Source organism: Halichondria panicea, chromosome 3, assembly GCF_963675165.1.
Source record: "Halichondria panicea chromosome 3, odHalPani1.1, whole genome shotgun sequence".
Classification (NCBI taxonomy): Eukaryota; Metazoa; Porifera; class Demospongiae; order Suberitida; family Halichondriidae; genus Halichondria; species Halichondria panicea.
The window spans coordinates 1,652,040-1,679,284 of NC_087379.1; the positions used below are offsets into that span (position 1 = coordinate 1,652,040).

The following is a 27,245-nucleotide window of genomic DNA, read 5'->3' on the forward strand; positions in this document are numbered from 1 at the left end:
AATTTTAGGGCTATTCATACATTTACTTACCTAGTATCCTCTCATTTGCTTCTTTTCAAAAGCTTCTCTTGACCTCAAAACCAGTAAAATCACACCTCAAGGTGTCATAGGTTGCCACGCGCACGGTCCCAGAGGCCTTACATTGCAAGCATAAGCTCACGTGATCCCGTTTCCAATCCCTTCCTCTACTATCTATGGTAATATCCAGGTACATTGTTTCATTCTGGTACACCTTGAGTAGGAATATTGATGACTGTACCGTTTCTATGACACTGTAGTTTGTTAACTCCCTCAGCCCCCCCCCCCCAAACACACACACATGCACACACATGCACACACACACACAGGTAGAAGATGCTCATGCAACTATGAAAGTGTACCAGCTCTACAAGGAGAAATGGGAGAAATCATCAAACTCTCAGCAAACTCTCAGTGTCTGTGCAGATGATTCCTCTATTATAATAACAGTCTCTGACAATTATAACAAATGATTATTATAATTCCAACATTACAATAATTCCAATTACAACACGTACAAACACAAAACGTTATAGCAAGTGAGAATTTGAAATGATGAATGAGAAAGGGGAATTGCATGGAATTGAAAGTGATCATCATTGTCAGCGGTGAAATCAAAAATTAATGGTTAAATTTCTTTCTAGAGCAGCTTTCGTCTCCTCGTCTTTTGTTGCCAGACACGACTTCTAGTTGATCTGATTGGGCAGATTCAGAATGAGAGGAGCAGCCAACACCTCCCTGCAGCCGATATTGCAACCAATAAAAGCATTGAAAATGTTGCTAATTGGTTTTTAATTACCTTTCAAATGTGAGAGAGAAACGTCCGTACGTATTGTTCCAGGAACTAGAACAGTTTGTGTGTTCACTCGATAGGTATGATGACAGATTTGTGGAAGAGACATTTGCTGAGTATGCAATAGAAAGGTTAGAGGTGTGCATTGTTGGTGTGACGAGACTCACGGATATGTTCTTACCTACTCACTTGAGAGTGCTGTTTACCTCATGAGCTCAAAGTAGTAGAAACATACTATAACTTATATTCAGTGATCTGGTTGTTTGTCTGTGTAAGTTGGTGAGAAAATGGTCTTGTGAACACATTTCCCCCATCATCAAACTCTGCCAGGAAGTATGGGACACCAGTGTACGCAAGCTGTGTGTGTGTATGTATGTGTGTGGGAGGGGGGAGGTGTGTGTGTGTAGCAGATTCTGGCAAAGAGAAGTATCGATCACTAAAAGGCTTAGCCTCGATTCCAAGCAGCATTAAAGTACGGCCTGGTACCTATTGCATGGGTAATTGTGCGTGCGCATGCGCTTCAAAATTACAATAATTATGGGTAGTCGTACTACGAACGTAAAATCTTAGTAATTAAATTATACCGTTTACTAAGAATAATAACGTTTCTTTATCTCCATGACTGAGTTCTGTGAAGCTGTGGCTTATGTATTGGTCTAGAAGCCTTGAACACTAATTTAAAGACAGAAGAGGCTCTCATCTACTACGTCTAGGATGGTCCTATAGCCAGATTGTCTTCACAAGTAGCAGTTAAGAGGCACCATACACTTCCCATAGCCTGTACAGATACAAGGTAAGACATCCTGACTATCCTGACCATACAACCGTCATAAAGGTAGATGAGAGCCTCTTCTGACTTTAGACTAGTGTGAAAGCCTTCTGAAACAACGCAATACTAAGCTGATGTACATAGATAGAAAATAGATGAGAGAAAAAAAGGAGGATTCCCCAGATTTTGGTGAATAAACTAACGCATGCGCACTATCACCATGCAATAGGTACCAGGCCGTATTTTAATCGGCCTGGAATCGAGGCTATAAAAGGCTTAGAGAATGGTACGTAGAACATGGTACAGCTATGATGTGTGTGTATTACCTCTGAGGGTGGTGTTTCCCTGGGCACAGTCTCAAGCCACACCCCCATACTCCGCCCATAATCTATGAGGGCTTGTCTCAGAGCATCAGATGGAATCTTGGTCACTGGAATAACCTACAATGACCACCATTACCATCACACACTAACCATACACAACTATCAGTCAACACATCTACCATACACACACTAACATGTACCGTATTTATACAATGTTTCCACATAATTATGTAAGTTTGCGAATGCTAATGGCTTCACAAATACGATTTCAAAGACCTATATTGTATGACATCACGATCTTTGCTAGATGGCCTCTTCTAAAATCCTAAAACCGTTGAAATTAAAGTCAAGTTATGGCAGCTGAAAGAGTCCAAGAACCATTGAATGATTATAAAGAGAAATCACATTCCTCTGTTTGTCCTCAAAACCTTGTAGCCTAATCTCAACACACCAACCATACAGTATCAATCACATCACATGATAATACGGCCTTGACGGTACTGACCTGTAGTTTAAGATGCTGTGATTTGTAGTTTCTCTCGAAGATGACACACGACTGATCTTTGCTGTTGAAGTACTTCCTCAGGGCACTCTTAAACTTTCCAAGCTCCTCCAAAACCTCCTACAGTAATAGAGCACAGGTAATACAGTGTACATGCATGATATATGGTATAGTGATCTCTGCTTACACAGTGGGCAGACCAACAGTAGCTGTACTAAAGAGGTGGTCTGCTAACACAGGTCCAAACACATGCTATGGAGACTTTGGGGCCCATTGACCTGGCTGTATTATAGAGGGTGGCCTGCTTACAGGCTGACCACTACAAACTGCTAAATAGTACACACAGAGCATGGAAACATACTCTCCACAATACAAACAATGACTATACACACACAGCAGTGGTACACACAGCACATGAACTCACTGGTGGTGCGTCAGTGGAGGCTGCATAGTGACCGATGGGTAGGACCAGCACATGCTCTGGTACCATCCCACCCTTGGATAAAGCCAGGTACGTCTATATAGGGTATACAATACAAACTATTAGTGGTCTGCTATCGAAATCCATATCCACAATGGCTTTCAATATTATTTGTGAGCTACATTGTATTTTGTATGTGCAGCATTAGCAAGTACAACACACTCTATCTCACATTATCTCCGATGGAGACCACGAGATGTTTCTCCACCTCCTTGCCACCCAGACAGAACCAGCACGGCCCCCTGGGCTGGGAAGGGGGTCGTCTCTTTTCTGGGGGTCCTCCGTCCTGTTGTCTCTTCTGTTTGCGATGAGCTGAATCAAGAGCTCTCTGATCAAAGAAGAAGTTAGGCCCAGCCTCCTCTTGAGACTTCCTCTACACAGTGTGTGGGAGTAGGTACACAATAAACTTTGACCTCTGCAAACATAGTGGATTAAAACTACAACACAAATGGTGATATCTAGAGATAGGACTCTCAGAGTGCTACGTAACGCAAGTTTTGTTTGGAAAATTGGTATATTGGCCCTTCAAGGATAGCTAGACATTATGGGATAATAGTTTTCCTTACCAAAGATTTTGACTAGTTCAGTGTAGGGACAGTTGGTGGCAGTGGGTGGTTGCTGAGTCAGCTCTTTCTCGTCCATGGAGCTCATGGGTGTGACAGAGAATGCATATAGGTACTGCAGGTATGAAGATGATGTCATCATTATAATAACATGTAAGGCCACAACAAGAGGTAGTTCTGTTTCTGGTCAGGTTGCTTCCCTGAATAGGTGAGGCCAGGAGGGACAACAGCAACTGAGCCACACATATTTGCAGTGTCATCACTTTTTTATTTTTCACAGTTTGTCTTTAAAAACGGTTTACAACACAATAATAACATCTAAATAACATACAGGAAGAGGTATTTTAGGCTTTGGCAACCAGAACATTGAACTAAGAATTGTCTCTATATCAAACACCTATATAATTATGTCATTGCACTAGCTTGAGCCATTGTACGTGCTCGCTCTGTATCAAAGCAAAAAAGCAAAATGAGACCACATAATTATTGTGTTAGCATAATAACATCTTTCATTGCAAAATACAAGATAGTATATACATTAATACAAGATACAAGCACTACGACCAGAAACAGAACTACCTCTTGTTGTGGCCTAATACTAATGGGACTAGAATGATTTCAACTCACTCTTTTCTTCTTGTTTGGATTTCCCACTTGAGCCAAAGCTAAGAATCGTGTCACATGATGTGGCTTGCCTTGGAGGATTTTGTGATTCCTGCATGAAATGAAGCACAATACAGTTAGCATCAAAAGTTGTGGAGGTATTACTGTGTAGGGTTCTAAAGATGAGGACATGTAACATGTACGTATAATTATTATAATGATATAAGTGAATGAAATCTTGTGAACGGTCAAAACTTTAGTTCCGTTAATCAAAAATCACATTCATTTTCTGATTCTTAGAACGATGCCTTTCAGATGATAATTATGTTAAATTAAAAGCGTATACTCATTTTCAGCCTGGTTTGACAATGGCCTGTTTCAAATAGGATTTAAGCATACCACCTGAACGGAAAATTAATAAATTGGACCAACAGAACTCTATATTTAAGGAGCAGACTCTAGTACTCTAATAATACAGGGATGGACGTACTGTACCTGTACGGTATTCTCTCATAGAAGGTTTGGTGTAGAGCTGCAAAATGGTAGCGTGGCTTGAGACACATGGCCAGTTTACTCAGAGGCTTTGCCCCCACTGCACTCAGGTCCAGTCTGTCTTGCATGAGCATAAGGTATTATTAAGGTACTGGTCCATCCTACAATAACTGGGAGCTAGGTCTCACAGGAGCCACTGTGAACTTATCCACTGCTCTGGGCCAATCAGAGGTGAGGAAAATGTCCACTCCACGGTAGCCCTCTCCACGCTGACCTGTAATGGAGTGTGACTCATGTGTGTACTGATAGAGTGGTTAACAACATGCATACACTGTACCTAGACATGTGACATTGGGGCAAAGCTCTCCTCCATCACGTGACAAGTCTCCATAGAACTGGCCATGCTCAGTCCAACACGGGCCAAGGATGAACGTCGGTATAGAGGCACTGTGCATGGGGGTGTATTAAATGTCAGAGGAAGGTGATTTAATATCGTTTAATTACCTGTTTCCACCCCCTCCCGATACTTGCTCCACTCCTCCTGGCAGTCAGAGCTAAAGAAAGATCCAACACACAACAGCAGCTACATAAAGGGACAATAAATGCACTGGCACTGCAGTGAGTAGTCTCGCGGACCCAGACCCTGAATAAGGCTGGTCCACGAGACTATGCAGTGAGTGTGTACATCCATAGATAGTAAAGGGAAGGGATTGGAAACACAGGGATTTCGCGCGGCCCATGCGTGTCGCACCGGAAATAGACAGGAAGTACAGCTTGGTGCTTTTATATTGGAAATTCTTTGCAAGAATGGCTACTGGGTATACGAGTAGTAGTAGTACTACTATGAGTGTCTCTCCGTGTAAGTTTTACAAAGTCACCTAGCTAGCTACTATAATTCCTTAGACTATAAAGCTCAAGTGTATGGTAGTAGCCTCAACCCCAGGGGCGGATCCAGGAAAAATGAAAGGGGGGGGCTAGTAGAGAGGGGCGAAGCCCCGTACGAGGGTGGCGGAGCCACCCAGGGGGTGGGTGTGGGAGGGGGAGTATCCTCCTCCCGCCTCGCCGGAGGCAAAATTTTTTGCTTTTTTACAATTTGCTCACACTTTTACCTTTGAACTGTCATATTAATAAGTGAATACTGAATATGAAAAAGTTAATCAAAAAACTCGTTCTAATCAACAAAAGGATGTATACTGTAGATGTTACATCTGCACTCTTGGTACTACATGAAAGAATCACAATGCCTACCCAGACTGCACTGAGAGTGAGAGGAGGTAAGGCTGGTTTGCAACTAGCTGAAAAAGTCTGAGATCTGCTCCATGTTGCAGCTAGCTCAACAGCATGCACAATTAATAGCCTCCTTCACAAGGCCTAGGAAGAGAGGCCTGGGATATGATCGAGGCTACAAACATTGCACAAGGAGCTGACTCAGCAACAGCAATAGTTGACCTATGCACTTTTATATTAGTTCTAGCTACTAGCTAGCATGTATGTACGTCCAGCTAGCTAGCCTACATCCTTTATACTCTTAGTAGCTAGGCTTGGCTGTTGTCTAGCATCTCTTAAGTCAGTGAGTCTACATGCAGATGCATAAGTAACAAGGTTGGTGGCAAAATTGTTGTAACCTCAGACTAGCAATACATAGGTAGTTTTTCAAAAGGGGGGGGCTTCAGCCCCTCAAAATCACCCCTGGATCCGCCCCTGAACCCGTACCCCATCATGCCCATTTCCTTGTACTTTTTGCAGCTGTTTCTCTTGTTCTGTCTGCGTTGTTAATGATGACATGTTCACCAAAGTCTCCAGTCAGAATGCAAGGGCTGTCCTCTTAGCTGGGACAATGATGACAGGGTGGCTGAAGAAAATACTTTCATTACTGAATCCTCTGCAATTACCCTTGGCAGGACCTCTCGCAAAGGAATTGATCACTCTTAATGCCTGCATGTTTTTTTCAAATTCGGCAACGGTGGGATTGTCGTGTGTCCCTCCCCTTTGTCTTTGACATCCAAAGAAATTTTCTAGGGGGTCTTGGCAGATCCTTTGAGTAAGAAATGACTTCACCCCAGGAATTGTAAATACAAATCTCACCAACTCGATAAGAGAGAAAACTGAACAGAAAAATGGTCATGAATAGCTATGCGCCTATAATAATACACGAACTTGTCATTCGAAGTCCTAGCAATGTTTCTTGGCTCAGCTGCATCTTGTTCTGCTCCCTCTTGCTGAAAGCCCCTCTCTCTTTGACAGAAATCTCCCAGTTGTCCAGATATACCAAGAAGACATCCTTCAGCCACTATATGATATCAAATTTACTGATAAAACCGTGCGTAATTGTTAGGCCTAATACCGTTAGCCTCTCATCCTCCGCACTTAAGTAGGGTAGCTGAAATGGTTTGCGTGACCTGGCACCAGCTGAATAATTCTTCACATTTGTGCAATCAAAGAATTTATCCATGAGTAGCAAGAAACAGGCTGTTCCTTCGACTGCCTCTCCACCCCTTAAAGTAAGTGCCTTTGAAACGGACTCACTCAACACCTGCATACTTACAAACATTACTAAATACACATAAAATTTACCTGTGCAGCTAAATCCACTCGCATTTTGGAAAAAGAGGTCAAATGAAGGTGCTCGTACTTAAGCTTGGGTAGGACTCTTAGACCCAGACCAGCCCTCTGGTCCTCTTCATAAAGAGTCACAACGTGCTGCCTCGTGATGTCTTTCCCCTCATTCTAATAATAAACACATGTATGCCATTGAATACATGCCAGTATAGCTATATCTGCAAGTATACTTACCCACAGTTCTCTTTTTGTAGAGAATAGACAATTTCTAGCGGTTTTTCCATCCTTGGGTTTGGCCAAACAGCCCATGGAAAAGGATCCATATTGACTACGCTGGTCCATTCTTGAACAAAATGTTTCTAGTGGTTGTAGACGCCCATTCCAAGTGGCCAGAAGTGATTCAGATGTCTTCCACTACGTCTCAAAACACGATCGAGGCACTGCAAGCACTATTTGCTCGGTATGGACTACCAGAACAGATTGTTTCCGACAATGGTGCACAATTCACATCCCAAGAATTTAGCGATTTTGTTCAAGCCAATGGCATAAGACACATACGAAGTGCTCCATACCATCCCTCCACGAACGGCCAAGCTGAACGATTTGTACAAACGTTCAAAAGAGCCATGAAAGCTGGAGAGAGAGAAGGACTGAGTTTGAAAACAAGATTGGCTCAGTTTTTACTGTCATACCGCTCAACTCCACATGCTACCACTAACGTCTCACCGAGTGAACTGTTCCTTCAAAGAAAAGTACGTACACGATTCGATCTCCTCAAACCAAACACAGAGGGAAACGTATCTGACAAGCAGATGAAACAGAAACAGCAACATGACAAACATGCTAAACCAAGGACGTTCTCTGTTGGTCAACAAGTAATGCTCAAAGATTTCCGAACAAACGGTACATGGCTTCCAGGAAGCATTGTACAACAGACAGGACCAGTATCTTACAAAGTGGAAATTGGTGATGGCAGGATACTACGTCGACATATCGACCACATACGTGATAGAACTCATTCTCTTTCCACCACCGAGTCGTCACAAGACGATATAACAAATCCAAACGATTTCGACGATACGGCAGCTCACAAGGATTTGCAAGATTTTGAAGTTTCCCCTGATCAGTCAACTGATCCGTCTCCGACCCCACCTGATGAGTCACCCTCGACTGGTGCATTAACAGCTCGACAATATCCGCAAAGAAATCGCAACAGGCCTGATCGATATGGTGGGTACACTAACATTTAACAGGGGAGGAAATGTGGTATCCTTACGACATGGAACTAACATTAAGATAAAGACTTGTGATTCCGTAAATACTGTACTGTAAACCTGTGATTCCGTAAATACTGTGTTGTGTTAGTTCTAGTGGTTTCATGTTCTTATTTAGTCATTTCTGTACTATTGTTCTAGAAGGTTCTTTCTAGTATTGTTTTTGTATAAATAGCCTGTGTATTTTGTATGTATCAGAGTTCTGATTTAATGAATTATTGAAGTTATCTCATCTCACCAACAACATTCATTCCACGAGCTTTCATCAATTTGAGAATATTGCAAACAATACGACAAACTGTTTGCTCATTGATAGAGTGGTAGGGAAGCAGTTGAAGTGGTAAAGCATAAGGTTTCTTTCTCTTCTTTCACTGCTAATCATTAGCACAAACACATGTGTTGCAAACCTGTCGTTTTTGTCGGTATAAATTTCTAGAGAAATTGCATAAATTTTCTTTCATGCTGGAAAGGGACTGACTGGTATGACAACTGCTAGATCCATTCTCGATTTCTTCTATAAGGGCACGAACATTGACAATAAGCTGCTGATTCTGCTTTCTAAGCTGCTGTATATCGTCGACTTTCCAACCACCTTCAAACAGTTGCTTTGTAGTTGTTCCCTTTTCCTTCAACTTTCTATAGGTGGCGTCCGCATACTCTAAAGCTGCACGCAATTAAAACGACACAACATGATATTTGCCTGCTAATGGAGGAAATACTTTATATACCTGTCAGAATGAATATCTTTTCTTCAAGTAATATCTGGCAGCATTTCCCCAAGTCTTCCACGCAGTTACTGCCAATCCTTATTGCCTTGTAGAAATCAAGCAGGTCTCTGTAAGCCTTAAACTCTTGCTGTAAGTCACCAGTGTCAAGATCAACATCCCCACTCCACTCATGACGCATCGATTCTTTCAATCCAGAAACAAGATCACACCCATCCCCTTTCAACCATCAGCTTGTGTTCGGATTGCTCTTGTGAGCAGCATCAAGTATCTTCAGCTATAATGGTACCCAACAGTTGATACAATAATTTGGGCATGTCACTTATTATATACCTGAACCTCTGATCCCAAAGAAATTCCACTGCTAACAATGTCTCTTTCAAGAGTTCTTTCAGAGAGCCCAGGGACGTTGACTCTTGCCTGAAGCAACAATGAAAAACAGCTAGTATACATGTTATAGCACCTTAATTCAATGAATAATACCTGGACTGACTGAGAAGTTGACATAATTTTCCACATTGGACCACAGAAGATTTTTACCCATTTCGTTTCGAAGAGAGTAAACATGGACACTAGCCACTTTCTGTAGTCATCAGGGCAACGAACCTTAAAAACACCAGGAGTACATGGCACTGTAATTATATTGAACATACTGTTGCATATCAGACAAACAGAAGAAATTAGAGCAATACTCAATGAGTCCCATTGGCATTCTTGAGACAGGTAGCCGTGATTCCTGACTGTTAGGTCTCTTCGTGCCTATTGCTTTCGCCAAGTTGTACATCACATTGGTTCTACCACCATGATCCAATTGCACCATAGCCTCAAGAGAGAGAATTAGATAATCGGAAGGATGAACTCTTTCATAATAAAGAAGTGCATATTCCTGGAACAGCTTAGTCACCACACCGATCTGTTCTTCTCGACAGAGCTCTGATATTGTCTGATCAGTGCCTGATAAAACACAATTGTTCATCATTGGGCAAGAAGAGTTTGTTTTATTGGTCAAATTGTATTCAGCCTTGGCATTGTCAGGAGAGGAAAAACGGTTTTGCAGCTCCCTCTGAACAGTGTTTCGACAGGCATCAGCTACAGTAGATGAGATAGAAAATTCACCATTATTTTTATGATACGAACATCTAGTAGCAGTTTACCTGTGCGTACTGCTTCCATGTTTACAAAGAGAAATTCAGAGGTATCTTTCCAAAACTGATGTTTTCTTCCAAATGCTGGCCACCTGTCTTTGAAGCCAGCACAACACACATAACTAGTTAGCTGCTCGAGCTCATCCAAACTCCATGCGATTGCGGCCTATATACATGCATCAAGACACATAATCAGTGAGCTATTGTTTTTACCCTTGATTGAGAATTTGTGAAGCTCAAACTCTTTCTTGCAGTACTTCTCAGTTGAGAATCAGGACTCTGTTGATTTAGAGACCTAACTGAAAGAGGGGACCGGACAAGTTGCTGTGTTGGAGGTCTGTGCCTTTTGGAAGGCTGTCTTGGAGTACTAGGGGAAGACTGGGAAGACACCCTTGGTTCAGTTTGTCCTTGTTCTCGAGATCTTTTCATTTCGCCTGCTGTCTAATCTGTACTTTGATTGCGCAATGCATGCACTGCACTGCTTTTGCTGAATCAGCATAATGATCTTTTTTTTTACTAAAGAGCGTTGCTTCAGAAAGCTCAGGCGCACTCTTGTCGGACCTCCTCTGCTATCTATGGTACATCCACTGTAACTATGTAGCTACCTCAAAGTCTTTGTTCTTGGAGAGGATGCTCTGGACTCTGCTAAACAGTTGCTTGAAGTGACCCTCCACATCTCCACACACCAGACTGAGTGAGAGGGAGTACACTTGCACTAGAGCTAGCTAACTTCTTTAATTCCGAGCGAAGCGAGGCTATAATCGGGTCACGTTGAGATTTTGGCGAAGAAAATGGACAATGTACTAAGGACTCAATGGAACTAGTGGCTCTGGTTGCTGCAGACCGTAACGGTTTGACTTCAAAGTTGGAGGACGCGTTAGCCACTGTACTGAGGACACCTCAGCTCCATTCTACAGCTCAGAAGGCCTTTTTTCAAGCGTTCTGCTCATAAGCTAGACAATGTTTCTTAAATTGACGATTCGTGACATTTCGATCATTACCTAGATCTATTCTTTTCTGTAATCTGAACATGGAACTAGTGGCTCTGGTTGCTGTTTGGCAAGAAGCAATAGAAATAGGTGAGAGCTATTACATAACTAACCTAACTGTCAGAGTATTTTGTGGCGAGTATTCTGTTTCCATGCCAGCAAATGGTTCGTCCGTAACTAAACTTGACAACATTGACGATGTTGACGAATGTCTAACCGAATCTAATGAACTTTCACTCATGGGTGCTACCGTCATTGCTGTCAAGAAGTTCGAAAAGTTCAATGCTTGCACTTACTGTAAAGGTAAAGTTAAAGTCGTTGAAGATGACATCGTCGAATGCTCAAAATGTGGTGCAACACTCCTACTGTCTCGTTGCCCTTTTAATCATATGGCTAAACTGGACTTGGAAGGGCCAGATACCACGTTTGTTACGGTTGTTGTTTACAACGATTTAATCAAAGCCATTGTCGAACAAGATCAGCAAACTACTACTTCCCTCCTGAAAGCTAAACCGTTCGATATTACATACAATCAATACCATGTAGCTACAAGTGTCTCTCGGCGACGTTGACACCAGGATCAAGCTACAACTATTAACATTTAACAATTCCTTTTTCCCATGTGCTGTTTCAACAATTATTACTCAAAAGCCTTACCTATGAATTAGCCTCGATCCCAAGACAATTAAAAAGGCCTTGGATTCGAGGCTAATAGTGCGTAGCGAGGTTGCACTCCAGTGAATCCTAGCCTCTAGCCTCGACTCCAGCCCCTTGAATAGTGGGCCTTTCTCAGCGGCTTGGAATCGAGGCTACCCTAGCCTCCTTCACCGGCCTTTGACTGCTATCAGAGATACAAAAGAAAGGGGATTGGAAACGAAATTTTTACGAAATTTTTGCGTGAAGCATTCCGCGTTATAGGGCGTGGCTAAAACTACAAAGGATTATATTTATAGTCAGCATGCTCATTACCAGTCTTGACTGCTCTACAATGTGCTGTACATAGAAACAGTGAAATTGATCATTTTTAATGTTGATTTTTCTAAAAAGTAAAGAGAATTTAGCTCTAAAAAGTCGACTAAGCCATGCAGCCACTATTACTAGACAAATAAATGCTATGCAAGAAGAAATAGCCTTTACTATGAAGTCGTAGGAGGGACAGGCCCGTGGCGTGTCTAAAAGTATACTAAAGCAGTTTGAAGGACTATACTGCAAACGTTTATGAACAGTACAGCTTATTTATAGCATGAAGCCATTCTATGTAGCACTTAGATACATAATAACCAAGTCAAGCAATGTCCTTTGCTGTTTTGACTTCACAGGAGGGACAGAGAAAAGTTGACATAGAGTAATTCAAGCTAAACTCAAAAAAATTGGAAACAGAGTAAAGACAACGGACTTAGAGCTTGTCAGTGGTATAAGCTTACTTCTCTCAAGTATCTCCCAGGCCCTGAGTGATCTCTAGTGGATAGGAGAGCTAGAAACCAGGGATACAAAACTTTTCCATGTAATTATTTGCGAGCGCAATAATTACACGGAGTGCTTCACCGGATGTCAGTCCTTTTACATAGGGCGTGGGCGATCGTTTCCAATCCCCTTTCTTTTGTATCTCTGCTGCTATCGACTGCTTGCGCATGCGCCAAATTATTGGATTTTTCCCCGTAAATATTCCTATAATACTGGATACATCAGAGAAAATATCCTAAAAGTCATACACAGAGCTATATAGCTAGCTAGCTAGAGACAGAGCTGTGTAGGTTTGTTGTACTGCTATTTTCTTCTGATAGAATCAGTAGCAGTAGTATAGTAGACTTTCACCAAAGTTAGTGTTAAATGGGCGTGGCCTGTCCATATAGGCTCTTATCAGCCGTCACTCCTTTCAGACAATCGTCATCCACACTGTTGCATGCTGTGAGTCTTTTGTTAACATTAACATAGCAGGCTAAGGGTAGCTATCAGAGAATGCTATCCAATGGGCTAGAAACCTTCAATCGAACTTTCTATCTACTTCCTTCAATCCACTTCCTTTCGTTGTGATGTCATAGTTTTACTGAGCATAAACGATGTTATCCAAAGCCCCCAGATACCGGGGGATATTAGCGCATGCGCAAGCAGTCGATACCAGGCCCACTTCCCTCAGAGGAGGACGCCAGGGTCAATAGGGTCACGTTTAATTAATGAAGGATTAAACATTCTTGTTCTGGGTACTTGACCTTTGCTGCATATAGCAGCTTAGCGCTTCTGTTCATTATTTGCCTGCTTGGCTATACCCAGTGCAGCAAGCCAGTACATCTAAATTTATACCCTAGCCACAGAAGGCTAATTTCCATATCTTGTGGTTTCGAAGAATGCAATAAAAGGTCAAAGGTTGCAATTAAATCCTGGATCTCCTCTCTCAAGCTGATTCCTCTGGGGCGCGATAGCTCAACCAATTTCTGTTGTGATTATAAAGAGGATATTGGTGGTGTATAAACTCAGGGGCGCGAGGGTAAACTCAGTTTTACATGTAAAACATAGGGCCACGTGGTGTTTTAATTAGTGACCTTTTGACACTGGCATTCCTCCTCTGCACTTCCCTAGTGGGGAAGTGCGGCCTGGGATCGACATTTTCGACTTGGTGGTGCATGTATTCTAAATAAAGCACCAGCCACACCCCCCTTTTGCGTTCTCTAGCTAGCTAGCTAGCTAGCTCTCTGTAACTTCACCTCGAGCCTCTCCGGCACCTCTCCTATCAAGCTTTCTATACAATACAGGTAAGATCAACTGAATAGCTTTTAACTGCATATGCGAGCCTCACTGTCTGTCATGCTTTTCTATTCCCACAGTAACGAGCAATGGCTGTAAATCCACAAGCTTTCGAGCAGTTCACTCTGAGACAAGTTCGCATCACTGAGAATGAGTTTGGACGAGGTTCCAACGCTGTTGTCATAGAGCTAGAGTATCGAGGACTGAAATGTGCCGGCAAGAAGCTTCACGGAGTTCTCTACGAAGCTGGAATCAGGTATGCAGCACAAAGGTATCTGGAGGAGTGTCACCTGCTCAGTCAAACTAGGCACCCCAACATTGTCCAGTTTCTGGGAGTCTGTTTTGAGGAAGGCTCTCAGTTCCCCATCCTAGTCATGGAGTTCCTCCCCACCAACTTGACCAGCTGTCTCGAGCGCTACGGTATTCTCCCCGATGAGATCAACTTCTCTATCCTCCATGACGTCTCACTGGGCCTGGTCTACCTCCATGACCAAACACCAGTCATTGCGCACAGAGACCTCTCAACCAACAATGTCCTCTTGTCCACCAACATGACGGCCAAGATATCCGATCTGGGGGTTGCTCGGATATTGAACCTCACCCCCCTTCAAGCGAGTCGAATGACGGAGACCCCTGGCACCCCAGCATACATGCCCCCTGAAGTGATGGTTGCCGACCCCCACTACGACACCAGTGTGGATGTGTTCTCCTTTGGGATCATGATGATTCACACCTTCACAGCAGAGTGGCCACTACCAAGTATCGGCCAGACACGAATCGATCCTGCTAATCCCAATGGTCTGATACCAGTGACGGAAGCGGAACGACGCGAAGAGTTTCTTCAAAAGATTCCCCCAGACCACCCTCTGATGGACCTCATCACGTGCTGTCTCAGCAACAACCCTCAGCGAAGGCCTAGAGCAGCGGAGATAGTGGGTCGGATGGTGGGTGTGGTACTTGAACACCCTCCCTCCTTTGAGAACAGAGTGGAGATGCTCCAGCGAGTGAGTGCCCTACTGACAGAGAAGAGGGAGCTTGAGGAGGAGGTTGTGAGGAAGGACTCAGCAATCCAAGAGAAAGCAGGAGAGAACGAGGCACTGGCGGAGGAGAAAAGACGAGAAAGTGAAAACATTGTTCAGCGTATGCAGTTGGTGCACTCTGTGGAAACTGATCAGTTTAAATTGGAAAACGACGATCTTAAAGGTCAACTCGAAGCTAAAGAGATAATTGTTAACACGAAAGATGAATTTATTATTTCAAGAAATGCTAGGATAGTGGAATTAGAAACTCGATGTAAGCAACTCACTGAAGAGGTGGAGCAACAAATTGCCAACGTCAACTACACTCAAAACAAGCTTGTATCTAAAGCTACGAAAATAGCTCAACTGGAAACAAATCTGGAACAGGAGCAAGCTTGTTTAGCTGACAAAAACTCTATTATTGCTCACAAAAATTTGACTATTGCTGACAAGCAAAACGAACTGGTATCAAATGCTCTGAAAATTACTCAACTGGAAACAGATGTCACCAATCTCACTGCACAAGTGGAACAAGAGCAAGCTTGTTTAGCTGACATTATTGCTCACAGAGAATTGACACTTGCCTTCAAGGACACTTCCCTTCAGAAGAATAAAACCACCATTCAGAGTTTAAACAACCGACTCACCAAAACTAGAGACTACCTGACCAGCAAACCACAGGTGAGCTCATCAACTAAGTGCAGTGGCAATGGGAGGGGGGCTCCAGGGGCTGGAGCCCCCCCCCCCATATTATAAGACTTATCAAAGCTGTACTATGTAGGTAGCCTTACTCAAAAAACTACAGCTCCCCCCCCCCCCCATTGAGAAATTGTTTCCTACGCGACTGCATCTAAACATGACTGTCATATCTCTTATTGTATCACCACTCTAATAGAAGTAACTAACTGTTTAATGTTCCAATCGATCGCCAAGTACATATAGAATGGAAGTCATATTAATATTCCACCAAGGTGTTTTGAAAATCATTTTTGCGATGCCTCGGCAATAAGAATCAATTGGCTACCGTATAATTTGTGAATATATTATGTTGCAGTATATGATAATCACCATTATATAAATAACCCGAATAATTTGTGTCCCACAGGATCAATTACTGATAATATTATTTGCTGCTATGGTAATACATTCCAAATGTCCTTAATTATGCCTCGAGGCGTAGCCGTACGAGGGATACGGTAAAGCTGACTGTGTGTGTGTGTGTGTCTGTGTGTGTGTGTGTGTGTGTATTCCAGCAGTAACTGCTCAACGGTTGCAATGCGACGAAAACTAACAGCTTCTATAGGCTTCTAGCCACGTTCTCTTGGATTTTGATTCGTGGATTAGCAAACTAAAGCTTCTTTCTCGAGTTATGGCTAGTTTGACTCACATTGAAGGCTGTTGCAGTCTCTTCAGAATCTTTCATAGCATCATCTGTCCGCACAAACTTTCTATTCAACATATGAGTTAGCCTTGCACTAAAGCGCTAGCTTTTTGTTAGCTACAATACTCAGAAATTCCAGGCCGCTTGAACAAGGCGGCCTGGTATACCTTGTATGCGCATGCGTGTACATTACCCCAAAAAGGGGGTAATCCGTGTATTTGTGGATACTGTCAGTAAAATAAACCGTATACTATTTGTATTCTGATTTTACAGTCCGTTACATAGAAGTATTGTGCAAAGATGACTGAGTTCTTACGCCCTTTATTGTATCAAGCCAAGTCTCTACTTAACGACACCCTACACTGTAAGGCTACAGATGTTATAGGAAAGGCATGATGTGTTCCTGTGGGTCCCCTGATGAGGCTGTGGTAATATAGACCAGGCAAGTGTTCTGCTACTAAATCTTGCCTTTATGTTCGACAAGAAGTCATTGCTGAAGATAAAGAAGCTAATGATTACTCCTGAAAGCTTTTAATAAGCTTTAACTCGACACTCAGGAAGTTATTCACTCAAGATCTACTGATGTATTAAAGAGTCCACCACTCTTCCTAGCTGGCAGCTCTAGCTGTCTGGGAGGCTTTCTTGAACTGTCTCTTTGATAAACAGAGCTAGAAGAAGCAACACTGCTGCAGCATAATTATTCTACTTTGATTAAGGCCAAGCAAAGTCAATTTGTAGTTTCTCTGGCTATTATTTTTAAAATAGCAAGCGGATTGAGGTATTTGATAAATATTAATGATAATGATACTCATAGAATTTTAATTGAAAACACACCCCTAACTTCCTCAATAAGCGGAAGTGCATAATTTTTATTTCATTAATTTTAGTCATAATTATATTCATGACCAAAAAACCATACAAATTTATCCTTTTCTTTTCTTTTAGTGCCTTTAATTTGAGGTCACGTGATATTTAACTTTTTTGTAAAGCTGCCAATTTCCAAGCGCGAGGGCCTGAGAAACTACAAATTGACTTTGCATGGCCTAATAGTGTCTCTGAAAGCTGCCATTGTGGTCACATTGTCATACGTATTATTCCCTTTTGTAACTTTGTCCGTTTTTTTACAATTTGTATGATGAAATTGTTGTCAGTTATTTCGCGCATGCGCATACAAGGATACCAGGCCGCCTTGTTCAAGCGGCCTGGAATCAAGGCTAAGCTAGCAGTAGCCTCAATCCCAGGCCGCACTTCCCACTAGGGAAGTGGGCCTGGTATCGACTGCTTGCGCATGCGCTAATATCCCCCCGGTATCTGGGGGCTTTGGATAACATCGTTTATGCTCAGTAAGACATCACAACGAAAGGAAGTGGATTGAAGGAAGTAGATAGAAAGTTCGATTGAAGGTTTCTAGCCCATCGGATAGCATTCTCTGATAGCTACCCTTAGCCTGCTATGTTAACAAAAGACTCACAGCCTGCAACAGTGTGGATGACGATCGTCTGAAAGGAGTGACGGCTGATAAGAGAGCCTATAATGGACAGGCCACGCCCATTTAACACTAACTTTGGTGAAAGTCTACTATACTACTGCTACTGATTCTATCAGAAGAAAATAGCAGTACAACAAACCTACACAGCTCTGTCTCTAGCTAGCTAGCTATATAGCTCTGTGTATGACTTTTAGGATATTTTCTCTGATGTATCCAGTATTATAGGAATATTTACGGGGAAAATCCAATAATTTGGCGCATGCGCAAGCAGTCGATAGCAGGCCTTCTTTCAAAGGCCGGTGAAGGAGGCTAAGCTACAGGGATTTGAGGAGTTCTTGCAACTGGAATGTCGAGAGCGGAAGTACCTGTCACGTGAACCTTGGTAACAAGATTGAATTTTGGCTCATTCCAAACCAATTTTTCTCCAATAGAGCCTATTCATTTTTGTTAAACTGGGAAAACATTGACTTACATCAGAAAGCTAAGATCAAGAGCCTTTGGTAAAGGCTTTGCACCACAGCAGGTTGTCAGCTGAAGCTATCCTTGAGATTCTAAATCGTTTTGTGAGCTACTACTTGCCCCAGCCTGCCCGTAAGCTGTTGAAAGTGTATCACTAGTCTCAGTAAAATCTCTCTTAGGCTAGCTCCAGCTGGATACACAGTTTGTGTGACAGACTAATAGTAATAGCTCACGATTGGGCTCAAGGATAGCTTTAGCTGTGGTGCAAAGGCTTGCAGATAATTATATGCAGAGCAAAGCCTCCTGTATAGGTCGATTCCCCCAAAATAAACAGGCCTAAAGGCTTTATTGGAGAAAAATTGGTTTGAAATGAGAAATGAGCCATAATTACGTAACTGTTCACGTGACAGGTACTTCCGCTCTCGACATTACAGTTGCAAGAACTCCTCTTATACCACACTTACGTCACCACAAATTGATCTCATTGGTCAACAGCTGTAGGATATATAGAATATTAGCATGCAGCCCCAGGCATGCACAGTTTTTCAAGTTGTTTTTTAGTTTTTTCATTTGTTCAAGAAAGTAAGCAAAGAGAAAAGAGCCATGCTTGACGGTACTAAGACTCAAAGCGACGGCAGAAACACAGAAGGTGCTCTCCAACAAGATGGCTAAGCTTCCATGGGTCCATGGGCGCGGTTTAGATACATTTTATCCAAGAAGAGCTTGCAACTCCAGTAAGGGACGTCGAATGATCAACGCTTGGACCAAGGAAGCTCTTGAGCATCTGTAGGAGTCAACATGTTGCTCAACTAGCTTATTGACGGCTGCAAAATCCGGCATAGTCTTGTTCTTTTTTGCAGTCTGCATCGTGATTGAATTGTTGCTAGGGGGAGGTCCTTTTATAGTGCTGCGGTCACGTGGTATAAGTCAGATATGCCACACCTACTCGGAGGATATGCACCCTATATATCCTCCGCTACCGTGGTTACATACCCCTCGGCTCCGCCTCGGAGTAACCACGGTAGCGGAGGATATATGGGTGCATATCCTCCTCTTAGGTGTGGTATATCCTATACAAATCCCTGTAGCAGTAGCCATTTGTGAAATTGATCTCTTTGGACACACCCTTTAATTATTCCTGTGGATGTAATGCGCATGCGCGCTCATTCCCCCATGTGTGAGAAATATATCCAAGATCCAGATCCAGATCCTCCTGGCAGAATCATCTTTGTCTTGAGGGCCTGGTAAGCCACAAAACACTACCATATAACAATATAGATAACAATATGCATGTACACAGGTCTTTTCTTCTTATACACTGAACTCCTGGAAGAATCAATTTTCTTCTTTCTTGAGGTCCTGGTAAGCCACATAATACAATAAATAACAACAATAGATGCATGTAAATAAGTCTTTTCTTCTCAGTGACTTTATATAGATAAACTAACTTTTAATATAAAATTTATTATAGAAACTAATATAACACTCTAATACTTTTGAGCGAAAGCAAAAACATGGCGAGAGGCATTAGCACAGCGCCAGCTTGAACACTAGTTACTATAGCTATGCAATCATAAAATGAATGTCTTCCAACGAAGCATTATTTTTGCAAATCCACAAATTAAAATCCAAGAAAACATGACTAGAAGCCTATATAATAGAAACTCTTACTTGCACTTGATTCATCCTTGAGCAGTCTACACACACAGACACACAAACACACTACCGTATATACCTCGCTTGCGCATGCGCACCGAGGCATAATCACATGCAACACACAAGTTATTGACTCTCTGTATTCTCCAGTCCCTACAGGTTCAGTTGTCCTGCAGTCAATGCTCTGAGGCTCCAGTCAAGATGTTTGGTGGACTAGCGGTAACCATCAATGGCAAGGTCTATTATGGTGGAGGAGTCTGTGATGACGATGATGACGAGTACTGTGTCCACTGTTACGATCCGCTACAAGACGTCTGGTCAACTCTGCCCAGACTTCCTGTACGCTATTTTGATCTAGGAGAGGTAAAAGGTCAACTGGTAGTAGTTGGTGGTAAGGATTCATCCGGCTCTAGATCCAATGTGGTACATGTGTTTAACAAAGGAAGGAACTGGAAACAGACGATCCCACCCATGCCCACAGCGAGGATTTCACCAGCAGTCGTTAGTCTCCCAACACATCTTGTCGTAGCAGGAGGTGTGGTCTCTGGTGACTACACTGATAATGTTGTTGAGATCTACAACATCAGCACCTCCCAGTGGAGCGAGACAGACAGACTACCGTATGCTTGTTGTGACCAAAGAGGAATTGTCTACAACAACACAGTGTACCTAATGGGGGGGGGATCTGACGGTAAGCATCTAAACAAGGTGTTAGCTGCTCAAGTCGACAAGCTCATCTCAGCAGAGCGACAGGATGATGGGAGTGCCAACAAAGCCGACTCAGTCTGGAATCCAATATCCAACACACCGTCTTATTATCCCTCCCCTGTAACGATATCCGACACCCTCTTTACTATTGGTGGAAAAGATAGTGGTGAAGCCACTCAAAGGATCTACGCCTACTCAACCTCGATGGACTCCTGGCTCTACGTTGATGATCTACCATCTCCTGTAGCATACGCTGCCACTGTGTCACTGTCTCCAACACAGTGCCTTATGATTGGGGGACGGAACAATGAAGGACAAAAACAATCTACCGTCTATAAAATTAGTAACGCAGGCGCAGCAACTATTTTTTGAGTGTTTATTTGGCTTAAGATTTATGTTCAAGGATAAAAATTGTCTTAAAAGATTGATGAAATGTTTACATTGCATGAACAGAAGCACGTTATTAATTGTGACAATCGGCTTCATGCAGTAGTCTCATGAATCCTCCGCCACGTACAGAGAGTCCGGCTGATTCATGAGACTAGGGCTTTAGCAGATTGCAAAATCATTATACCCATTTTGATCTACATTACCCATTGAATTACATATATATACTTGCATGCTGACAGATTATCAGTCTGATCACTAGCCTCGATCCCAGGCCGAGTTTTCGCTTTTATAACGGTTAGGCGAACAACTGGTTGTTCGCCTAACCGTTATAAAAGCGAAAACTCGGCCTGGGATCGAGGCTATCTGATCACACAATCATTTTTTCACATAAATATTGCTCGTATCATAATTATTATCATAATGACAATACAATAATTAAATCGGAAATAATTATCTACAGAAGTGAAGGTGAAAGCGAGACTGGATAAAATTAATCAATGTTGTCAATGGGAAGTCAAATTTCTTCCTCATTTCTAGAGCAGCTTTTTTCGCCTCGTCCTTTGTTGCCAGACACGACTTCCAGTTGATCCGATTGGGCAAATTCAGAACGAGAGGAGCAGCCAACACCTCCCTGCAGCCGATATTGCAACCAATAAAAGCATTCAACATGTCATTAATTGGTTTTTAATTACCTTCCAAATTGGAGAGAGAAACGTCCGTACGTATTGTTCCAGGAACTAGAACAGTTTGTGTGTTCACTCAATAGGTATGATGACAGATTTGTGGAAGAGACATTTGCTGAGTATGCAATAGAAAGGTTAGAGGTGTGCATTGTCGGTGTGACGAGACTCACGGATATGTTCTTACCTACTCACTTGAGAGTGCTGTTTACCTCATGAGCTCAAAGTAGTAGAAACATACTATAACCTATATTCAGTGATCTGGTTGTTTGTCTGCGTAAGTTGGTGAGAAAATGGTCTTGTGAACACATTTTTCCCATCATTAAACTCTGCCAGGAAGTATGGGACACCAGTGTACGCAAGCTGTGTGTGTGTATGCATGTGTGTGGGAGGGGGGGGGAGTGTGTGTAGCAGATTCTAGCAAAGAGAAGTATCGATCACTAAAAGGCTTAGCCTCGATTCCAAGCAGCATTAAAATACGGCCTGGTACCTATTGCATGGGTGATAGTGCGTGCGCATGCGCTTCAAAATTACAATAATTATGGGTAGTTACTACGAACGTAAAATCTTAGTAATTAAATTATACCGTTTACTAAGAATAATAACGTTTCTTTATCTCCATGACCGAGTTCTGTGAAGCTGTGGCTTATGTATTGGTCTAGAAGCCTTGAACACTAATTTAAAGACAGAAGAGGCTCTCATCTACTACGTCTAGGATGGTCCTATAGCCAGATTGTCTTCACAAGTAGCAGTTAAGAGGCACCATACACTTCCCATAGCCTGTACAGATCCAAGGTAAGACATCCTGACTATCCTGACCATACAACCGTCATAAAGGTAGATGAGAGCCTCTTCTGACTTTAGACTAGTGTGAAAGCCTTCTGAAACAACGCAATACTAAGCTGATGTACATAGATAGAAAATAGATGAGAGAAAAAAAGGAGGATTCCCCAGATTCTGGTGAATAAACTAACGCACTATCACCATGCAATAGGTACCAGGCCGTATTTTAATCGGCCTGGAATCGAGGCTATAAAAGGCTTAGAGAATGGTACGTAGAACATGGCACAGCTATGATGTGTGTGTATTACCTCTGAGGGTGGTGTTTCCCTGGGCACAGTCTCAAGCCACACCCCCATACTCCGCCCATAATCTATGAGGGCTTGTCTCAGAGCATCAGATAGAATCTTGGTCACTGGAATAACCTACAATGACCACCATTACCATCACACACTAACCATACACAACTATCAGTCAACACATCTACCATACACACACTAACATGTACCGTATTTATACAATGTTTCCACATAATTATGTAAGTTTGCGAATGCTAATGGCTTCACAAATACGATTTCAAAGACCTATATTGTATGACATCACGATCTTTGCTAAATGGCCTCTTCTAAAATCCTAAAACCGTTGAAATTAAAGTCAAGTTATGGCAGCTGAAAGAGTCCAAGAACCATTGAATGATTATAAAGAGAAATCACATTCCTCTGTTTGTCCTCAAAACCTTGTAGCCTAATCTCAACACACCAACCATACAGTATCAATCACATCACATGATAATACGGCCTTGACGGTACTGACCTGTAGTTGAAGATGCTGTGATTTGTAGTTTCTCTCAAAGATGACACACGACTGATCTTTGCTGTTGAAGTACTTCCTCAGAGCACTCTTAAACTTTCCAAGCTCCTCCAAAACCTCCTACAGTAATAGAGCACAGGTCATACAGTGTACATGCATGATATATGGTATAGTGATCTCTGCTTACACAGTGGGCAGACCAACAGTGGCTGTACTAAAGAGGTGGTCTGCTAACACAGGTCCAAACACATGCTATGGAGACTTTGGGGCCCATTAACCTGGCTGTATTATAGAGGGTGGCCTGCTTACAGGCTGACCACTACAGACTGCTAAATAGTACACACAGAGCATGGAAACATACTCTCCACAATACAAACAATGACTATACACACACAGCAGTGGTACACACAGCACATGAACTCACTGGTGGTGCGTCAGTGGAGGCTGCATATAGTGACCGATGGGTAGGACCAGCACATGCTCCGGTACCATCCCACCCTTGGATAAAGCCAGGTACGTCTATATAGGGTATACAATACAAACTATTAGCTATAGTGGTCTGCTATTTGTGAGCTACATTGTATTTTGTATGTGCAGTATTAGCAAGTACAACACACTCTATCTCACATGATCTCCGATGGAGACCACGAGATGTTTCTCCACCTCCTTGTCCCCCAGACAGAACCAGCACAGCCCCATGGGCTGGGGAGGGGGTCATCTCTTTGCAGGGGGTCCTCCGTCCTCTTGTCTCTTTTGTTTGCGATGAGCTGAATCAAGAGCTCTCTGATCAAAGAAGAAGTTAGGCCCATGCAGCCTCCTCTTGAGACTCCCTCTGCACAGTGTGTGGGAGTAGGTACACAATAAACTTTGACCTCTGCAAACATGGTGGATTTAAACTATAACACAAATGGTGATATCTAGAGATACATGTAGGACTCTCAGAGTGCTACATAACGCAAGTCTTTGTTTGGACATCTACATATATTTGTCCCTTCAACGATAGCTAGACATTATGGATAATAGTTTTCCTTACCAAAGATTTGACTAGTTCAGTGTAGGGACAGTTGGTGGCAGTGGGTGGTTGCTGAGTCAGCTCTTTCTCGTCCATGGAGCTCATGGGTGTGACAGAGAATGCATACAGGTACTGCAGGTATGAAGATGATGTCATCATTAATAACATGTAATACTAATGGGACTAGAATGATTTCAACTCACTCTTTTCTTCTTGTCTGGATTTCCCACTTGAGCCAAAGCTAAGAACCGTGTCACATGATGTGGCTTGCCTTGGAGGATTTTGTGATTCCTGCATGAAATGAAGCACAATACAGTTAGCATCAAAAGTTGTGGAGGTGTTACTGTGTAGGGATTTAAAGATGAGGACATGTAAGATGTACGTATAATTATAATGAACGGTCATAACTTTAGTTTCGTTGCTCAAATCATAATTCTGATTTTCTGAGAAAGATACATGCACCTTTCAGAATGAATAAAAAATGTATACTTATTTTCAGCCTGATTTCCTGTTCTAAATTTGGGACTTGAACGAACTCAGAAAATCAACAGGAGCAGACTCTAGTACTCTAATAATATAGGGATGGACGTACTGTACCTGTACGGTATTCTCTCATAGAAGGTTTGGTGTAGAGCTGCAAAATGGTAGCATGGCTTGAGACACATGGCCAGTTTACTCAGAGGCTTTGCCCCCACTGCACTCAGGTCCAGTCCGTCCTGCATGAGCATAAGGTATTATTAAGGTACTGGTCCATCCTACAATAACTGGGAGCTAGGTCTCACAGGAGCCACTGTGAACTTGTCCACTGCCCCGGGCCAATCAGAGGTGAGGAGAATGTCCACTCCACGGTAGCCCTCTCCACTGCACTGACCCTCCAGCCAGGACACATCAGAGTCAGTGAAATATGGTCGCTAGAGGGAGAAACAAAAACTAGTTCAACAACTTTTCCAGGTGATTGGGAAGAGAACTGACCAATAGATTATCTCCATTGTCTTGATGCTGATAGGTCCTCCCCTGGTAGCTCCCACTGAGATAGGCCACCCTCAGACCACTGGACGCACTGTACACTCCACGCTGACCTGTAATGGAGTGTGACTCATGTGTGTACTGATAGAGTGGTTAACAACATGCATACACTGTACCTAGACATGTGACATTGGGGCAAAGCTCTCCTCCATCACGTGACAAGTCTCCATAGAACTGGCCATGCTCAGTCCAACACGGGCCAAGGATGAACGTCGGTAGAGGCACTGTGCATGGGGATGTAATAAATGTCAGAGGAAGGTGATTTGATATCGTTTAATTACCTGTTTCCACCCCCTCCCGATACTTGCTCCACTCCTCCTGGCAGTCAGAGCTAAAGAAAGATCCAACACACAACAGCAGCTACATAAAGGGACAATAAATGCACTGGCACTGCAGTGAGTGTGTGCATCCATTGTATGTAGCTACCTCAAAGTCTTTGTTCTTGTCATCGTTTTATCCTTTACTGGTCAAATTGTTGTAAATTTTACAACAACCTGGGAGGGAGCGTGTTATCAACTTGTGAATGTTGCATGATATTGGCAGATTGGATGAACCGATTATCCTTTGAAGTTCTGCTGAGCTGTTCAATTAGGACACACAAAAAAAAAGGTTTAAAACAAGCTATACAGCATGTAGGACTGAGTAGTATCCATTGATAGACCCTCTGGACTATCTTGGTAGCCATAGAATATTTTCGAAGAGGAAGCAGCATGCCATTTTGTACACAGGCAATTCACAAGTGGACACAAGCTCTACAATAGTCTACATGCTTGCTAAGCAGCTTAGTTGACCAGAGTGCAGCTTTTAAAGGCCACACATACTTCCATCGAGGCAGCAGCAAGGCATAAAATCGATGGTTAGTTTGTGCACAGCCATTGACCCACGCCCGGCCGAGCGCCCATCTCAACATGCGCAACAAGACATAGCCACTTCATTGGGGGCGGCGATAACATCAAGCTAATTAATTTTGGTGGGTTGGGCTCAGATCATAGATATTGTACACTCCGTGGATGTGAAACACTTTTCCGCCCACTACCAAAAGTCCTGAAACACTCATTGCAACGGATGACACGGACGAAGTATCCGGAATTCCTTATAGTATACGGAATCTACTGCATGGATACAATAATAACAGTAACTACGTGTGAGTCAGTGATTGGATAACTGAAGCTCCCAGTCCAAGTTCTTCCAGTGCTAACTGATTCTCTGCGCAGGGAGAGCCAAGAGAGATGTTCATGAATGAAAGTGGAAATGCAGAAATCATATTGGAACCTGACAACTCTAGATCTAGCTACATGTACACTGCTGACTTAATTTTTGTGATGACATTGTATATAGCACAGCATGTATGCACACAGAATATTATATAGGCAGGCATCCATGCATGGAGATAGACCTTTAATAGACAACTAAATGGACAACTAAAACTGATTTAAAGTTGAAGGAGGATTCTTCTTTGTAATGCATTACCTAAATTAAAAAAGTATGTTAGAATGCACATAATAATTTACTCCGGCCGCTGTACGATCATGTATGCATTATCATCATACAGTACATTTGTATGAATAAACATGTTCACCACAAAAAGACACGCTTTCCTGAAATAACAAAACATTTACTGAGGGTCAAAATAGATTCTCCCGGTATAAGGACATCTATATTATTGAATGACCACATCATTTAAGTGATGGAGCTTTTTGTTGGCAAGATCGCCTAACCACAAGATAGGTACTGTTGAACACCTAATCTTGACCTATCATTCAGTTTGCTGCTAGCCGTATACATTTCCTTAAGTGCTGAACACATTCTCCCGGTACTTCACTTCATAGACTAACAGGAAAGCAAAGCGAAATGTTC

The 27,245-nt window shown here is 42.6% G+C and overlaps 3 protein-coding genes and 2 long non-coding RNA genes across 7 annotated transcripts; 1 reads left to right on the forward strand and 4 right to left on the reverse strand.

Moving 5' to 3' along the window:
* Window positions 1–543: 543 nt before the first annotated feature.
* Window positions 544–2,015, reverse strand: LOC135334285 (uncharacterized). The gene is made up of 3 exons (XR_010394234.1): window positions 1,907–2,015; window positions 818–1,168; window positions 544–756 (listed from the first exon to the last, which is right to left on the reverse strand). It is a non-coding gene; the product is annotated as an uncharacterized LOC135334285 (long non-coding RNA).
* An 806-nt stretch (window positions 2,016–2,821) lies between these two features.
* LOC135334286 (uncharacterized) lies at window positions 2,822–3,538 on the reverse strand. Its single transcript, XR_010394235.1, has 3 exons — window positions 3,453–3,538; window positions 3,059–3,259; window positions 2,822–2,922 (listed from the first exon to the last, which is right to left on the reverse strand). It is a non-coding gene; the product is annotated as an uncharacterized LOC135334286 (long non-coding RNA).
* Window positions 3,539–4,829: 1,291 nt separating this feature from the next.
* LOC135334274 (uncharacterized) lies at window positions 4,830–12,839 on the reverse strand. 2 transcript variants are annotated; one of them, XM_064529400.1, is made up of 12 exons: window positions 10,461–12,839; window positions 10,257–10,413; window positions 9,756–10,191; window positions 9,586–9,708; window positions 9,436–9,522; window positions 9,106–9,379; window positions 7,338–9,041; window positions 7,119–7,271; window positions 6,889–7,077; window positions 6,702–6,834; window positions 5,049–6,649; window positions 4,830–4,991 (listed from the first exon to the last, which is right to left on the reverse strand). In XM_064529400.1, the coding sequence occupies exons 7-11, from the start codon at window positions 7,443–7,445 to the stop codon at window positions 6,348–6,350; spliced, it is 885 nt and encodes a 294-aa protein (XP_064385470.1). In that variant the 5' UTR covers window positions 7,446–9,041; window positions 9,106–9,379; window positions 9,436–9,522; window positions 9,586–9,708; window positions 9,756–10,191; window positions 10,257–10,413; window positions 10,461–12,839; the 3' UTR covers window positions 4,830–4,991; window positions 5,049–6,347. The 2 variants fall into 2 exon arrangements, with proteins under 2 accessions (XP_064385470.1, XP_064385469.1); XM_064529399.1 differs by having other exon boundaries at window positions 4,864–4,991; window positions 5,049–5,127; window positions 6,282–6,649; window positions 9,586–10,191.
* A 1,004-nt stretch (window positions 12,840–13,843) lies between these two features.
* Window positions 13,844–21,114, forward strand: LOC135334264 (kinase and exchange factor for Rac A-like). Its single transcript, XM_064529380.1, has 3 exons — window positions 13,844–13,986; window positions 14,059–15,678; window positions 20,133–21,114. The coding sequence occupies exons 2-3, from the start codon at window positions 14,068–14,070 to the stop codon at window positions 21,060–21,062; spliced, it is 2,541 nt and encodes an 846-aa protein (XP_064385450.1). The 5' UTR covers window positions 13,844–13,986; window positions 14,059–14,067; the 3' UTR covers window positions 21,063–21,114.
* A 797-nt stretch (window positions 21,115–21,911) lies between these two features.
* Window positions 21,912–24,656, reverse strand: LOC135334277 (CWF19-like protein 1). 2 transcript variants are annotated; one of them, XM_064529404.1, is made up of 7 exons: window positions 24,566–24,656; window positions 24,384–24,494; window positions 23,978–24,182; window positions 23,775–23,869; window positions 23,354–23,470; window positions 22,852–22,965; window positions 21,912–22,123 (listed from the first exon to the last, which is right to left on the reverse strand). In XM_064529404.1, the coding sequence occupies exons 3-7, from the start codon at window positions 24,066–24,068 to the stop codon at window positions 22,001–22,003; spliced, it is 540 nt and encodes a 179-aa protein (XP_064385474.1). In that variant the 5' UTR covers window positions 24,069–24,182; window positions 24,384–24,494; window positions 24,566–24,656; the 3' UTR covers window positions 21,912–22,000. The 2 variants fall into 2 exon arrangements, with proteins under 2 accessions (XP_064385474.1, XP_064385475.1); XM_064529405.1 differs by lacking the exon at window positions 24,566–24,656 and having other exon boundaries at window positions 24,384–24,552.
* Between the last annotated feature and the right edge of the window lie 2,589 nt (window positions 24,657–27,245).